Here is a 13,638-nt window from a genome sequence, read left to right as displayed (position 1 = left end):
AAACAGCCTTTCCTTCTGAGGAAACTAGCGCAACTTGAGGACTTGAGCTTCACTTTCACTTTGGAATGTCTTTTAAATGTCTTCATATTTTCTCATTAAAAACAATTCCAACATTATTGTAATCTAAATTTTATTTTGCGCGCGTGCGAGAGAGAACGTGCACCTGTGCATGCACATGAGCAAGGGAGGGGCAGAGAGAGAGAGAGGGAGACAGAGAATCAATCTCAAGCAGGCTCCACACATCAGTGCAGAGCCTGATGCAGGGCTCGAACCCACAAACTGTGAGACCATAACCTGAGCCAAAATCAAGAGTCAGGCACTTAACTGATTGAGCCACCCAGGTGCCCCTATAATTTAAGTTTGAGCAAGTAGTGAACTCATTCAAGCTAAATGATTTGTGCCTTTGGAAATGTTAATAGAATAGGACATGTCCCTGCTTGTACTGCTTACTCAGTGTGAGAACTGGCGTTACTTCTGCAAAACACACAGTGCAGACGCACCCCTGTTCCTCTCTGCATCCCTGTTCCTTTCCCTGCAGGGAAATCTCCCTGTTCCTCTGCACATGGTCAGTCTCTATAAATAGTTGCTGGTTTTACTCAATTTTGTAAATTTTGGACGTTGCCGTAATCTTATCATTCTCTTTCTGTTTATGATTTTACTATATCTTATATCCGTGGTTCTCAAAGAGTGGGTACCCAGACCAACATCATCAGCCCCACCTGGGAACTTGTTATAAATACAGGGTTTTGGCCCTACCACAGACATACTGAATCAGAAAATTTAGAGGATGGGCCCAACCATCTGCTTTAACAGACCTCTAGGTGACTGATTCACACTAAAGTTTGAGAACCTTGTCAGAAGACTCTACCTGTGAGAGTTTAATGTGCATCTTAACAAATACTAGTGACAAACATTTCCCTTGTTTTTGCTGATAGAGCAAGTTCAGGAAGTTTGGATTCGATTCAGCCTATGATTTAAACTTTAGAACTTACTAGATTTTCATGTAAAAAGGCATCATCTGCACTTTCTAAAAATAACGTTTATGGGCAGATTCCAGGTGAACATTATTTAATAAGATCTCTCTAAAACTACGTTGTTGATCTCTCTAAAACTCCATTGTTTCAAATTGAATATGTTGTTATTCTCAAGACCTGTGATGCTGTGAGAGCTGCTACCTGAAGTAGCTCTGAAAAATGAACCAACTTTTGTATCAACTTGTGTTTGTGCTAAAAATAAATGCTGGTACGAATCTGCCTTTCAGCAAGAGCTGATCTACTTCACGTTCAGCCGACAAGGAAGCGGGGAGCACACCGTGAACCTCAGCCTTCTGCTTCAGAGATGCAATGAAGTCCAGCTGTGGGTGGCCACGGAGATTCTGCTCTGCGGCCAGCTGGGCAAGCGAGTGCAGCTGGTGAAGAAATTCATCAAAATCGCTGCACAGTGAGTTCTGGCGCTGAAAAGCATAATTCCTCTCGTCTCCTTGAGAGAGTACATTTTTTTCCTTGTGATGATAAGAAGGGTTAGGAGGTAAACGTATAATACTGAGTTAAGTGACCAAATGATGGAAAAGGTCTCTTCTTGAATATTTATGTCTTTGCATTTGAAGTATTCCTGCTGTACAGTGTCAAAACACCGGCCTAAAGCAGTCTGCTCTGTGCTGCAGGATGATTAAGCAGGCAGCGCAGCACCCACATGCTCCATCCTGGGGCAACAGGGAAGGTGATGTGAGCAGGGAGAATCATTGCAAATGAGGTGCATTTGAGGATTCTGCTCTTGACTGCTTGATGCCCATGGTGTGAACTTGGCGAACTCTTTAGCAGGCCCTGCCCTGGTCAGTCCCAGCTGACCTCTGAGCCACACCCCCTGGGTGCAGCCACTGTGAATGGCTGTCTATCCCATACACACCATCCTCCAAACCTGGACATGTGTTGTTGGCTCAGCCAGAATGACCCCTTCCACCCTACAAATGGCTGCCATTCCTAAGACCTAGGTCAAATGTTGCTTCCTTCCTGAAGTCATCCCTGACTTTCAAATGCAGGATCAGCCATTCCCTATCCCACTCTCCCTCACACACATGCTTTTTCGCTTTTAGCTTCTTTATTATATTTTTTAACTTCTGTGTTTAGGTAGAATCCCTTCACTTGGCTGGGTTAGCCTCCAGAGGGCAGGGACCATTGCTAAGCAAACATTGTACCTGAGATGTCTGGGGCAGAACTTGGTAAATAGCAGTGACTCAGTAAAGGTTAGTTGAATGACATTTGAGTAACTTGCTGGGAGCATCTCTTCAAATACCAGGTTCGTATCTTGAGACTGCTCTTGAGGCAGCTTCCAACAGAAGTAGGCAGCATGAATCAGAATCTTGCCCAGTTCCCTCTGCCTCCCATCTTATTTCTCCTTTGTCTCCCAAAATAGTTTTTACATCACACCGTTTTGGAGTATATGTCCATGTAATGCATTCGGGAACTATATATTCATCATTCATTACATGTGCAGATCCATGCTGCACTGACCCTGTGCACAATCCCTGGCTTCGAGGAGTCTGCAATGTGCTGGAAAGGATGCCTTGATAATTAAAATGGCTAATGTGCAGAAGAGAAGGGGGGGGGTGCCCTGTTCCAAGATCAAGTTCTGTTGGGGGCCTTAGAGGAAGGGAAGCTCTTAGGCCAACAATGTGGAAAAGGAGGATTGGAAAAAGATTCATGAGGAAAGTAGCATTCAAGTCTGTATTTGAAATCTGGGTGAACTGGACAGATAAGATTCCAACAGTTCACACTCTCCATGGAGGTGAACCTCACTGGAAGAGGGTGTTAGAGGGGCTCACTGGAGGCAGACCACATATGGTCAAAGAAAGGAACCTCATCCACTTTGGCCAGAGTGGAGGGGTATTTGTAAGAAAGGTGTGGGAGAGCAGGAGGTTGATCTGCAAAGGAAGATAAAACAGATTGTGAAGGATGTTGAATTTCAGGTCAAAGAGTTTGGACTGAATTAAGAAGACAGGGATTCATTACCAAGTGTCTGTGCAAGAGACCCATAGGAGCAGAGCTTTCCCCCAGGAAGGTTGATCTGGAAGTAGCACATAGACTGAACTGTAGGCAAAGAGACCCCACAGGCATGATATTTTGTTTACCTAGCAAGAGATGATGGAAGTACCTAGCCTGGTGTTTGGTGTTACTGACAATGGGAGGAGAGAGAAATAACAGAGACGCCTACATCTTGGATGGTTTTTATGGTGAATGTTCCTTTTTTTGATTTGGCCAGTGCATTCCAAACAGCCTGTGCAATTCATAAAGGTGAGGCTCTTTTGGATCAAAAGCTTTCTTATAAATGCCAGTTACTTGGAGAAACGGGATGTTAATGTCCCAAGGAGTAAAATGACACCACACAGCTTAGTTCCAGTATAAGATTATATCTATCCTCAGGGAAATGAAATATATTCACATCTTCTCCTTATGGCCCCATGCTCTTGAATTATTTACTGTACTGGTCTCTCTGTCCCCAGCCCATGGAATAGAATGCCAACGGAAACATAAAGTTAAATTCCTCATAATCACACTAGTAGGAATAACCAAGGGAAAACAGTAATTTCCATGATCATGAAGTGTCTCCCCTGCCTAAGGCATCTATTTGCATATTCATGTTTCCCTTCCTTCTCACCAACCCCATCCCCCACCTCTGTGGTTTGAGTGGAGTTTATTTCCTCACACAGACAAAGGAATGTTTGCTAAACTGGAATGTTTCAGTGTCAGTCTGTTCTTATCATGGAATGAATGAACCTGGGTAACAAAGGATTCCAGACTGGACTGGTATCCAACATTGGTACTGTATCAATTTGTCTTCTAGAGAAATCATTTTTTCTACTGACAGGTTCAGACATTAGTTATATGTGCTTTTTTTTAAATTATTATTGTAAGGATGACTTAAAAAAAGGCAATTGTTTATGGGAGCTAAAGATAAAAAGATGAGAATTCTATCTAAGATTGCAGATAAATGGTGTTGAATAAAATGAGGAATAATAAACCTTTTTATAATGAATAACGATAAAACCATTTCCCCCAAGAGTCTTGTTTTCAACTCCAGAAAGTGCTGTGTGAAAAGCTGCCTGTCTACAAGGCTTTCAGGTGACAGGCAGAATATAAAAATGAAATACGTACATACTCAAGCCATAAGGAACTTAATGTCTAGTGAGGAATCACAGAACCGTGGAGCCTGGGAATGTGAGAGGACCTGGGAGTAAGCAAGAGCCTCCAGCTGACGTGCTGTGATGTAGGGGCTGGAGAGTTCTTGCTGACCACAGGAGCCTCTCACCTCAAATCATCACTTCAAGAGATGAGCTGACTGAAAAAGAAGGGGGTATGCCTGGCTAACTCAGTTGATAGAGCATACTCTTGATCTCTTGATCTCAGGGTTGTAAGTTTGAGCCCCACGTTGGCTGTAGAGATTACTTAAATCTTTAAAAAGTGAGAGAGAGGAATGGAGCTGACTCAAGTCTGTCCTGGCTGGTGTGAACTTTCCAGGGGTGTGATGAATCAGAAAGGGTAGACTGAGGGAAGTGGATGACAGAAGGGAAGCAGAGTCAAAGTATTGATACCTTTAGTCACCAATGATTTACAAAAACAGGTGGATTTCTAAATCATTGACCAGAAGGCATCTTTATTTGTTTATCATGGAATATACCACATAGCGTTCACCCAGGAGAATGGTGGCAGAAACCGGATGAAGTGACCAATCAGACTGAGTCTTGAGTCCTCTTGCCTCCCCTCTAACTGCAGTCACTGGGCCCATGGAGACCCAGCAGTGGGGGGTCCTGCAGGACTGTGTCCACCCCACATATTCTGGACCCTAGGTATGGAGACAGCAGCACCTTTCCAGGTTCCACAATTAATGGGGATAGAACTTCGAAATGCTCCCCGATTGACCTTCTCTGCCCTGGAGCCCAGGCACAGCTGTATTGGGCAGTAGCTAGCCCATGGGGCTGGAACTAGGAGCAGGCCACTTAGGGAGGACCTGCCAGGGCACACGCAGCTGTGTATGTGCCCCACATACACAACCCCGTGGGGGTCCTGCCACAACCCCAAGCATTCTTCTGGTTCTAAACTAGATACTTTTATACCCAGTCTGTGTCACTGGAAAGCAGTATAGTTTCTGGGGACAGTTTTTACCAGAACCTTTAAGTTCAAGGATAGCTTTTGACGAATCATGTAATGACTGGAGGTCTAACTTAATTAAAAGAACGATAGATAGGGGCACCTGGGAGGCTCAGTTGGTTAAGCATCCAACTCTTGATTTCAGTGAGGTCATGAGATCAAGCCCTGCATCAGGCTCAACGCAGAACTTGGAGCCTGCTTGGGATTCTCTCTCCCCTCTCTCTCCACCCTTCTCCTGCCTGTGCACATGCTCTCTCTCTCTCAAAACAACAACAACAACAACAACAACAACAACAACAACAACAACAACAAAAAACCTATAAATACAGTTGAAAAGTTTTATACACAGGGATACTCATTGTTGCATTCTGTATTGAATTGAGAATAACTTAAATGTCAATAATAGGGCAATAAGTAAACACATCATGAAATATATTTTTGATGAAGTTATAGAACCACTGATGATAGGGAAGAATTCATAATATATACTGTATCAGAGTATAATTGAAGAAGCAGGATACAGAGTTATATATACACTGTTCCCAAGTTCCATCTAAGATATTGGTGAAGATGTGATGGGAGAGACAGCATCTGGTACAAGTTAAGTTATTATACACCAGGTAGTTTTTATGCACTGGCTTACTGTTGAGCATTTTCATATTTCTTCATATTTATCAAATTAGAGTGATTTCTTAATTTTAAAAACTAGTCTCAGAGAAGTGTTTTTTTAACGCACCCCAGAAAAAGGAGTGTCTGCAACTCGCAGGCTGTCCTGGCTGAACTGGGAGACCAAGCCCCCTCTGGGGGTTTTGAGAGTTTGTGGAATTTTAACCAATTAGGTTGAAGGGCATGACTGACGTTATGCAGAACAGATAAGCTTACAGAGTGAATGGAGCTCAATGGGATTTTATTTTGCGTTTTTTCCTCCTTCTTTTTCTCTAAATGAGAAATGTGGGACAGTATCCCCCATGATACATGCCATGTTTTATATAGATATGTAATACAGTAGCTATTTTGTTGATAGCAAGGAAAATGCATCTGAATGTCATGGGAGGGGAAGCTTGGACCACTGAGGTGGGAGGGGCTTGTCTGTCAAAACATAAAGACAGCATCCTGATTAAAGAGATGGGCAAGAGAGCTGTTATAATGAGAGTTTGCTCTGTATAAAGAAACACGAATTCATGAGTTTTCAGTTGAAATTTTAAATGCGTCATCCAAAATAGATATTTTAAAAGGAGGAATCTTTTGAGGCGTCTGGGGGGTGTCAGGAGCACAGATCTTTCCCTAGAGGTAAGGATGAGCCCAAGCATTTGGAATCTGTCCCCCGTGTTAGGAACAGTGGAGGGGATACCACTCCCCACCCATCGGGGCGGTCAGTGTGTGTTGGCCATGGGGCAGAGTTCAGCCCTGCCCTGGACATTGAACTCTGTGGCCTAGGACAGTCTTTTGGGCTTTATCTTTTGTGGCCTTCTGGCAAAAGCACGTTGCTCCAAGTACCTTGTACTTTCTTTTATTCCATAGCTGCAAAGCCCAGAGAAACCTGAATTCTTTCTTTGCTATTGTGATGGGTCTCAACACTGCTTCTGTGAGTCGGCTGTCGCAGACCTGGGAGGTGAGCCTTGGGGGCCCACATGAAAGGGGGAAGTGGGATAGGGACAAATAAAACTGAAGGGGAAACATGCCAACAAAAGGCCTTTATTTAAAATACATTGACTTAAATGGTTTAAATGAGGTTAAGTACCACTCAAAAAAAATGTTAAAAATGAATGTGTCAAGTAGAACTATTTTGATCACATGGTCTTCAGGATGGTTCTATTATATATATAATAGAACATAAATTGTACACACATGCATATTTGTTTTCTGCCCTGCTGCCATGATAGTGTGGTTACAGTCCCATGCTAGTCCTTTTGAAGTGATGACATATGTCCAGAGCAGATTTGTTGAGATGCTAATGAATTTAAGCTTCTGGTCCTTTCTCTTGCATTGCCCCTGGCATTGTGTTCAGTGGAGGATGTGTATCTTTGTAAAATTTGCAGACATAAAGTAATTTTGTATTCTTTTTTCCAAAGAGGGGCCCGCAAAGTAGTATGTTTCAGGCTTCACAAGTCAAGGCTCTGCCTCTGTCAGTGTTGTGTGATAATGGCCATTCCGGTTCTAAGGTGGAGAGGCCCACTCAAGTTAGTCCAAGTTCTGAACCGCAGACTATAAAGGGCCTATGAGAAAATAACTGAAACTGAGATGCCCCTAAATGTGTCTAGGCACAGATACAGGGCTCTCAGCCTCTCCCCGGGCCCCATCACCTTCTTTTTGGACTTTTGTTTCTTTCTCTGCCTCTCTGTTCCCTACTGACTGGCTACCGCACTGCATGCACCTTTTCTCTCCCTCATCCTTTTCTCTTTAACCATTCAGGCTTCTTTCTCCCTTATGACCCTGAGCTCCATGTGGCTCCTGTGGTCTCAGTTTCTCTCCAGCCCTCTCTGATTCAGCTCCTGTCACTACTCCATTCTGATGGTCCCCTGATTCAAACTCCTACAACCTAGGCCAGCTAGCTTTTTCTTACATTAGATCTCAACTCAGAGCTCTGAATAACGGGGATTCACTGTCTTTGCTTCAGGGGCCATACTTCATTGGAATGCATGGTGGTGACCTGAGGGTCAGGGTCACCGCCCCTTAAAGGAGTGCAAAAGAAAAGAAACGAAAGGTCTGCCTTCCCTGGTTAAGCAAACACGACCTGCACACACATTGTGAGATGAAAGGAGATGGCCAACAAAGGCCACAGTCAATCAGAGCAGGAGGGAAAAGGCCAGCAAGGGTCAGAAGAAAGTGGAATTTGAATTAAACCTGGAAAGAAGCTTTGATTTGCAGAAATTGAGAGGAGAAATAATTAAGTTCCAACAGCATGCATTTCATGCACATGTTGACTGCCTACCATGTACAGGGCACTCATCAGTGCCATGGCTGGTAGATAATGGGCCGGGCAAACAAGAAGAAGGTCTTGGACCAGCTCCACTTGGACCACAGAAGGGCAAGTGGGGACTCACAGCAAACCACGCAGCTAGAAAGGGGCAGAGTCGGAATTCAAATTCAGACTGACTGACTACTAAGTCAGTATGGAAGGTATCCAGTATTTCCCTTAATCGTGTCAGAGCTAGGCTGGAAAATCCCAGGTGCTTCTTGCTTGGGCCCAAATTTTTATTTGGGAGGATGGCATATGTTTCTACCCTCTATGATGTTGATGTGGTTGCTCTTTACTATTCAGTAGTAGTTCGTTCCCACTGACGTGCAGGCTTCATCACTTAGGGTTTTTATGGCCTTTCACCATTTAGCCCTCTGCTGTGAAACACAGTTCTATCATTTAGACAAAAAATGTCAGCCAATATTATTTCCCACTCAGCAAGAGTCTATAAGAAGACCAGAGCATTCGCCGAAGGTGGGATATGGAGCTGAAATTCAAGTTTGTATTAAAAAATCACCCGTGTGTGGAATGTCTGACCAGCTAGATTCCTGAGTCATGTAGCTGTGCATTATTTTAAACTGTCTTGAGCAGCATTCCCAAGGAATGTCACATTAAGGAATGATGAAGATTGCCTAGTGAGAAGCAAGTGGCGTAGAATCAAATGATAGAGGTATTTATGCTCAGAAATGGGACACATGCCAGCACAGCTTAGGAAAAGTTCCCCCTAGTGCCTCTGAAAATAACTGACTTCTTTGACCTTTTCCTTTTTGTATTTCGTTTGTTTGATTTTAGAAAATCCCTGGGAAGTTTAAGAAACTTTTCTCTGAACTCGAAAGTTTAACAGTAAGTAGCGAGCCAAAGGGGACTTACTCTTCAAATTAATGGATCGTAACAAATTTCCTTCTAGATTGTAATGGTCAGCACGTTGTCCAGTAGCTTAGCCTACATCACTTGTGTATGAAAATGTAGCTTTACTTCTTAAGGAATGAAGGAATGGACAGTTAATGCCTCTTCCCCTCCATGGAAAAAGGTAGTGAGAATGGTCCTTTTGACCTCATTTGGACAATGAAGATTTTTAAGTACCTAGTCCATTTCAAAGCTTACAGAATTAACTGGTATACATGGAGTGTGTGGTCAGTGTCTTATGCATTACTGTTTTCTCCTTTTTCTCCTTTCTACCATTTCTTAGATTTAGGGTTTTTTTTTAATGTTTCAGAACACAATAAAACAATGTGCTCTTACTTTCTGTGCATTGTCTGTGCATTATAAGGGAGGTGTTTCTTTGCAGTGTACCTAACAAAAGACTTTGGGGTTACCTCATGATAGAAATTATGCAGAGGAAACTGTACTTAAGAAACCTATTTGAGGAAAATAATAGGGCAATCAAAAGGTGCCTCTCTTTTGCAGTCATTTCCCATTATTGTAAACCAATAAGTTGACTTTCGTTCATTGCCTACATTTCTTGCCCTAATGTAGCGAGTTTATTCTCCTAGGAAACCTTTATCTACTTTGTTCTGAGGAAGAACCTCTCAATATCTAAATCATGTTCAAATTGTATAGCAAAAGTGGATTTAGAATTGTTTCTGTAGCACATTGATTTTTCTTTCTCTTTGTCATCTGCTTGGTTTGGCAGGATCCTTCCCTGAATCACAAAGCCTACAGAGATGCTTTCAAAAAGATGAAACCACCCAAAATCCCATTCATGCCCCTGTTGCTTAAAGGTAACAATTTTGTTTTATGCTGTGCAATTCCATCTTCAGAAATGTGTCATTCTAACTACGCGGGGCTGAAAAAAACAGGGGGGACTCTAGGTGTATTTCGTGAGACTAATTTTGACATTACACCTGTGTTTGCTTGTGATTGTTTTTCAAACGCTCAATTATTTCTGAGGTACCAGAAATACTTAATTGTACCCGAGAGATAACAAAGCATTTTCACCTGACTTCCAAAACTTGAGACTGGAAACATGTGTTTTTATTTTGCTCTGCTTCTAAGCATGGTCTTAGTTTCTTAGAGTTTACCATCCACTTAATTCAACCAAGAATAAGGCTGGGATAAAGAAACCAAACAGTGATCATGCTCTCTATATTTGCAGCTTAAATTTCAGGGATCTCCCTGACTGGCTGCTGCTGTGTGACAAATACCTGTGGTCAACACAGGCAGTATAGTGGATGAAAATTATTGGTGGAGGACGTACTTTCTTTTTCCAGTAATGGAATCCATTTGGGAAAATATGTTACAGCTGCAAGCTAGTCCCCTGACTTCTCCTATAGAGCACCAAATAATTCATCCTGAAACATGTTAGTTACATTTGTTAATGAGATCTCAGTGGTCTCTTTCAAACCAAGAGGTTTAATTAAAAGGAAGTTCTTTTTATACCGGCCTATTCTGCTAACATTCAGTATATATTCTACCTAGGTGCTTTCCAGGGAAAAGGGATTTGGTCTTTTTTTTTTTTTTTTTTTTTTTTTTGGCCATATTTTGATTCTTCCCAAGGGATTTTATAGGCATACTCTTTTATATAGCCTGTGCCCTTCAGAGGCATGTAACTTCTGCTAGGTCTGGCCCCAGTAGCTGGACTCGTAAATGTGATTCTGGAAATGAGTTACCTAGTAACTGTGTTGTTGGATGTCCTGGCCAGGCTCCCTGCCTCCTCTCCCCCCATTGCTACCCCCACTGACAATAAAGCTGATCTTCCTTCCTCAGCTTCTCTCCGGAACAACCCGAGCTTGGAGAATTTCTGAGTCGCTGTGATTCCCTGCAGCTCCTCATCTAGCCTGCATCTAGTATCAAGCAAGAATCTTTGTGAAACAATACTGTGTTAGCACAACTGAGAGGCATATAGATGCTGCATTCAAGCTGAAAAGATTCTGCTAAATGTAAATGGGTGAAATAAGGAGGGATTGTAATGCCAAAATAGCAATTTAAACGTTTATTCAGGCTTATGATTTTTATTTGCAAAATAAAACACCTTCACCTGGACAGTGCGGGTGGCAGGTGGGACTTAACACTTAGAATCATTTAGACACAAATAGGAAGCAGGAAATGAAGACAGATCTGGGAAAGGAATTGATTTTAAGCAGAAAACAATTTGAAACAAAATTTGTAAGGTAATGAGAAGTTAGTGGACAATGTCCCTTTAGCTTATTTAAATATGAGCAGTGTTTTTTGCTGTATATTCTTGATTTCCCCCCCCAAAAATATTTAATGCAGCCAAGTGTCTCACACTTATATCTTAGCTTAGATGCAATTTTCTGCTCTACTGAGTTTATCTACGCCTCTTTGTTGGCAGCAAAACAAATTTCCCTTTTTTTCTACTGAAAATACATTCATTCACTCTAGTAAATTAAACATTTTTTTCTTTTTTTTTTATTAGAGGCTTTTTTGAGTTTAAGCAGTTTTCCCTTTTAAATATTTTGTGATTATAAAAATAAACATCATTAACACTTTATTTAAAATTATCATTTTTTTCTGGGATGCCTCGGTGGCTCAGTCAGTTAAACGTCTGATGCCGGCTAAGGTCATGACCTCACAGTTCGTGGGTTCGAGCCCCGCATCAGGCTCTGTGCTGATAGAGCCTGGAGCCTGTTTTGGATTCTGTGTCTCCCTCTCTCGCTGCTCCTCCCCCACTCATACTTTGTCTCTCTCTCTCTCTCTCTCTCTCAAAAATAAAAATTAAAAAAAATTTTTTAATAAAATTATCATTTTGTCTGAAATAATTTCCAAAGGAATATAATGTGAAATTTAAGATATGTATATATCATGCCTGGAACAAAACATTTTGGAAAAAATAACATTGGGATGCCTGGGTGTCTCAGTCGGTTAAGCTTCTGACTTTGGCTCAGGTCATGGTCTTAGGGTTTGTGAGTTAGAGCCCCACATCGGGCTCTGTGCTAACAGCTTCAGATTCTTTGTCTCCTCCTCTCTCTGCACTCCCCCCACCCCCGTGCTCATGCTCTGTCTCTGTCTTTCAATAATAAATAAATGTTAAAAAAAATAATAACATTAATTTGGGGGTTTTTTTAATTGCAAAAAAATTTTTAAGTTGTAATAAACTACTTTAGAACAACCACCTAATTAATGAAAACTTGTTCTGCCCCTTGTGCCTCCCACTTTGGGTTGCTATTAGTTAGAGAAAAAGGATCAAATTGAACCCCTTGGATGTTAAGAAGGATTAGGCCTCCCATGTTTCTTTCTTTCTTTCTTTCTTTCTTTTTTTTTGTTGAGACAGTTCCCAGTAAGCATGGAGATTATCAGGTAATCTGAGGATCCTTCCAGGCCTCAGCTTTCCTGTTTCCCAGTTGAATTCTTGCCTTTTGATTTAGTTGCCCCCATACTGTGGTGTGGAATCTGTTCAGAAAACAGATGAATAGGAAACCCTAAATAAGTGTAGGAGAAAGGATCCAGCTAAGCTAAAGTCCAAAGCAGCCAAATAGTCTGTTTCATTCAGCGTTTTGAAGATGGTAGTCCTTTCCAGTAGAGTCAATAATCAGCAGGTGTTTGAAGATTAACTGAAGTCCTCCAGTGGGTTGTGTATGTATTTTAGAGAAGAGATGATTATTGCAGGTTTGCGAGTGTATTTAAATAAAAGGAAAACTGGTGTTTCTTCCTCCTCTTTTAATTGCCATCAACAAGTGGAGTCATTTTGTCTGGCACTTATGTTATATGAAGTGTTTGGAGAGTGTTCAGGTGTCTCCAGATGAAAGGTACTCATTTCACACACTCAGCCTGGTGGGTACCCAGAATTGCTTCACAGCCCATGACTTAAGTTCTGAGATCCCAGGTTTCTTTCTCTCTCTCTGTCCCCTTCTCTCCCAACTTTCTTCCCTTCCCTTCTCTCCCCTCCCTTCCCCTCCCCTCCCCTCCCCCTTCCCTTCCCCCTTCCCTCCCACGACTTAAGTTCTGAGGTCCCAGGTTTCTTTCTCTCTGTCCCCTTCCCTCCCAACTTTCTTTCTTCCCTCCCCTCCCCTTCCTTCCCTTCCCTTCTGACTGCATCACCTGCCATTCAACTGCATCAAAACCTTCAGCCACTTGAACCCCCTCTCCTGAGTGGCAGCCCCTCCAGCCTCTCTGCCCTTTCCACCCGGCCCCAAGCACCTTCCCTGCCTTCTTCTCATGCTCATCAGCCTGACCTCCAAGCCCTAAGGGTTGGGGTTGAGACCACCAAAGAAGTGAAGAGACCTTAGGTTGGAGGAAAGAGAGGGAGCCACCAAAGGAAAGATTTGAAAAGTTGCAGACACACCCCACATGCCATAAATCTAGCCAGGTGACTGTAACGGGCTGTAAGAAATGTCCAAGTCCTTTCAATGTGAGCTCCCAGAGAGGCACAGTGGGGAAGAGGAAGCAGGCTCCCTGGGTTTGAGCCCTGGCTGGGAGGAGTAGAGCTGTGATGCTGGGCCAGCTGTGCATGTTCTTTGGCTCCCAGTTTCTTCACATTCTGTCCTGCTAAGGCTTTACCTTACAGTCTTCTGTTAATGCCCTTTCTGATGCTGTTAATAGAGATAAGTGCCATTATTGTCATCACCCCTCATCATC

The 13,638-nt window shown here is 42.6% G+C and overlaps 1 protein-coding gene across 1 annotated transcript in view; it reads left to right on the top strand.

Moving 5' to 3' along the window:
- The window catches only part of RAPGEF5 (Rap guanine nucleotide exchange factor 5), a 225,865-nt gene that overhangs the window by 197,207 nt on the left and 15,020 nt on the right, over positions 1 to 13,638 (top strand). The window contains exons 20-23 of the mRNA XM_042919932.1: positions 1,262 to 1,440; positions 6,666 to 6,756; positions 8,896 to 8,946; positions 9,737 to 9,824. Of these exons, the coding sequence (XP_042775866.1) occupies positions 1,262 to 1,440; positions 6,666 to 6,756; positions 8,896 to 8,946; positions 9,737 to 9,824 (409 nt within the window). The remainder of the gene's footprint in view (positions 1 to 1,261; positions 1,441 to 6,665; positions 6,757 to 8,895; positions 8,947 to 9,736; positions 9,825 to 13,638) is intronic.

Source organism: Panthera leo, chromosome A2, assembly GCF_018350215.1.
Source record: "Panthera leo isolate Ple1 chromosome A2, P.leo_Ple1_pat1.1, whole genome shotgun sequence".
Classification (NCBI taxonomy): Eukaryota; Metazoa; Chordata; class Mammalia; order Carnivora; family Felidae; genus Panthera; species Panthera leo.
Note: the sequence above shows the minus strand (reverse complement) of the source record. Positions and strands in the feature narration are given on the sequence as shown.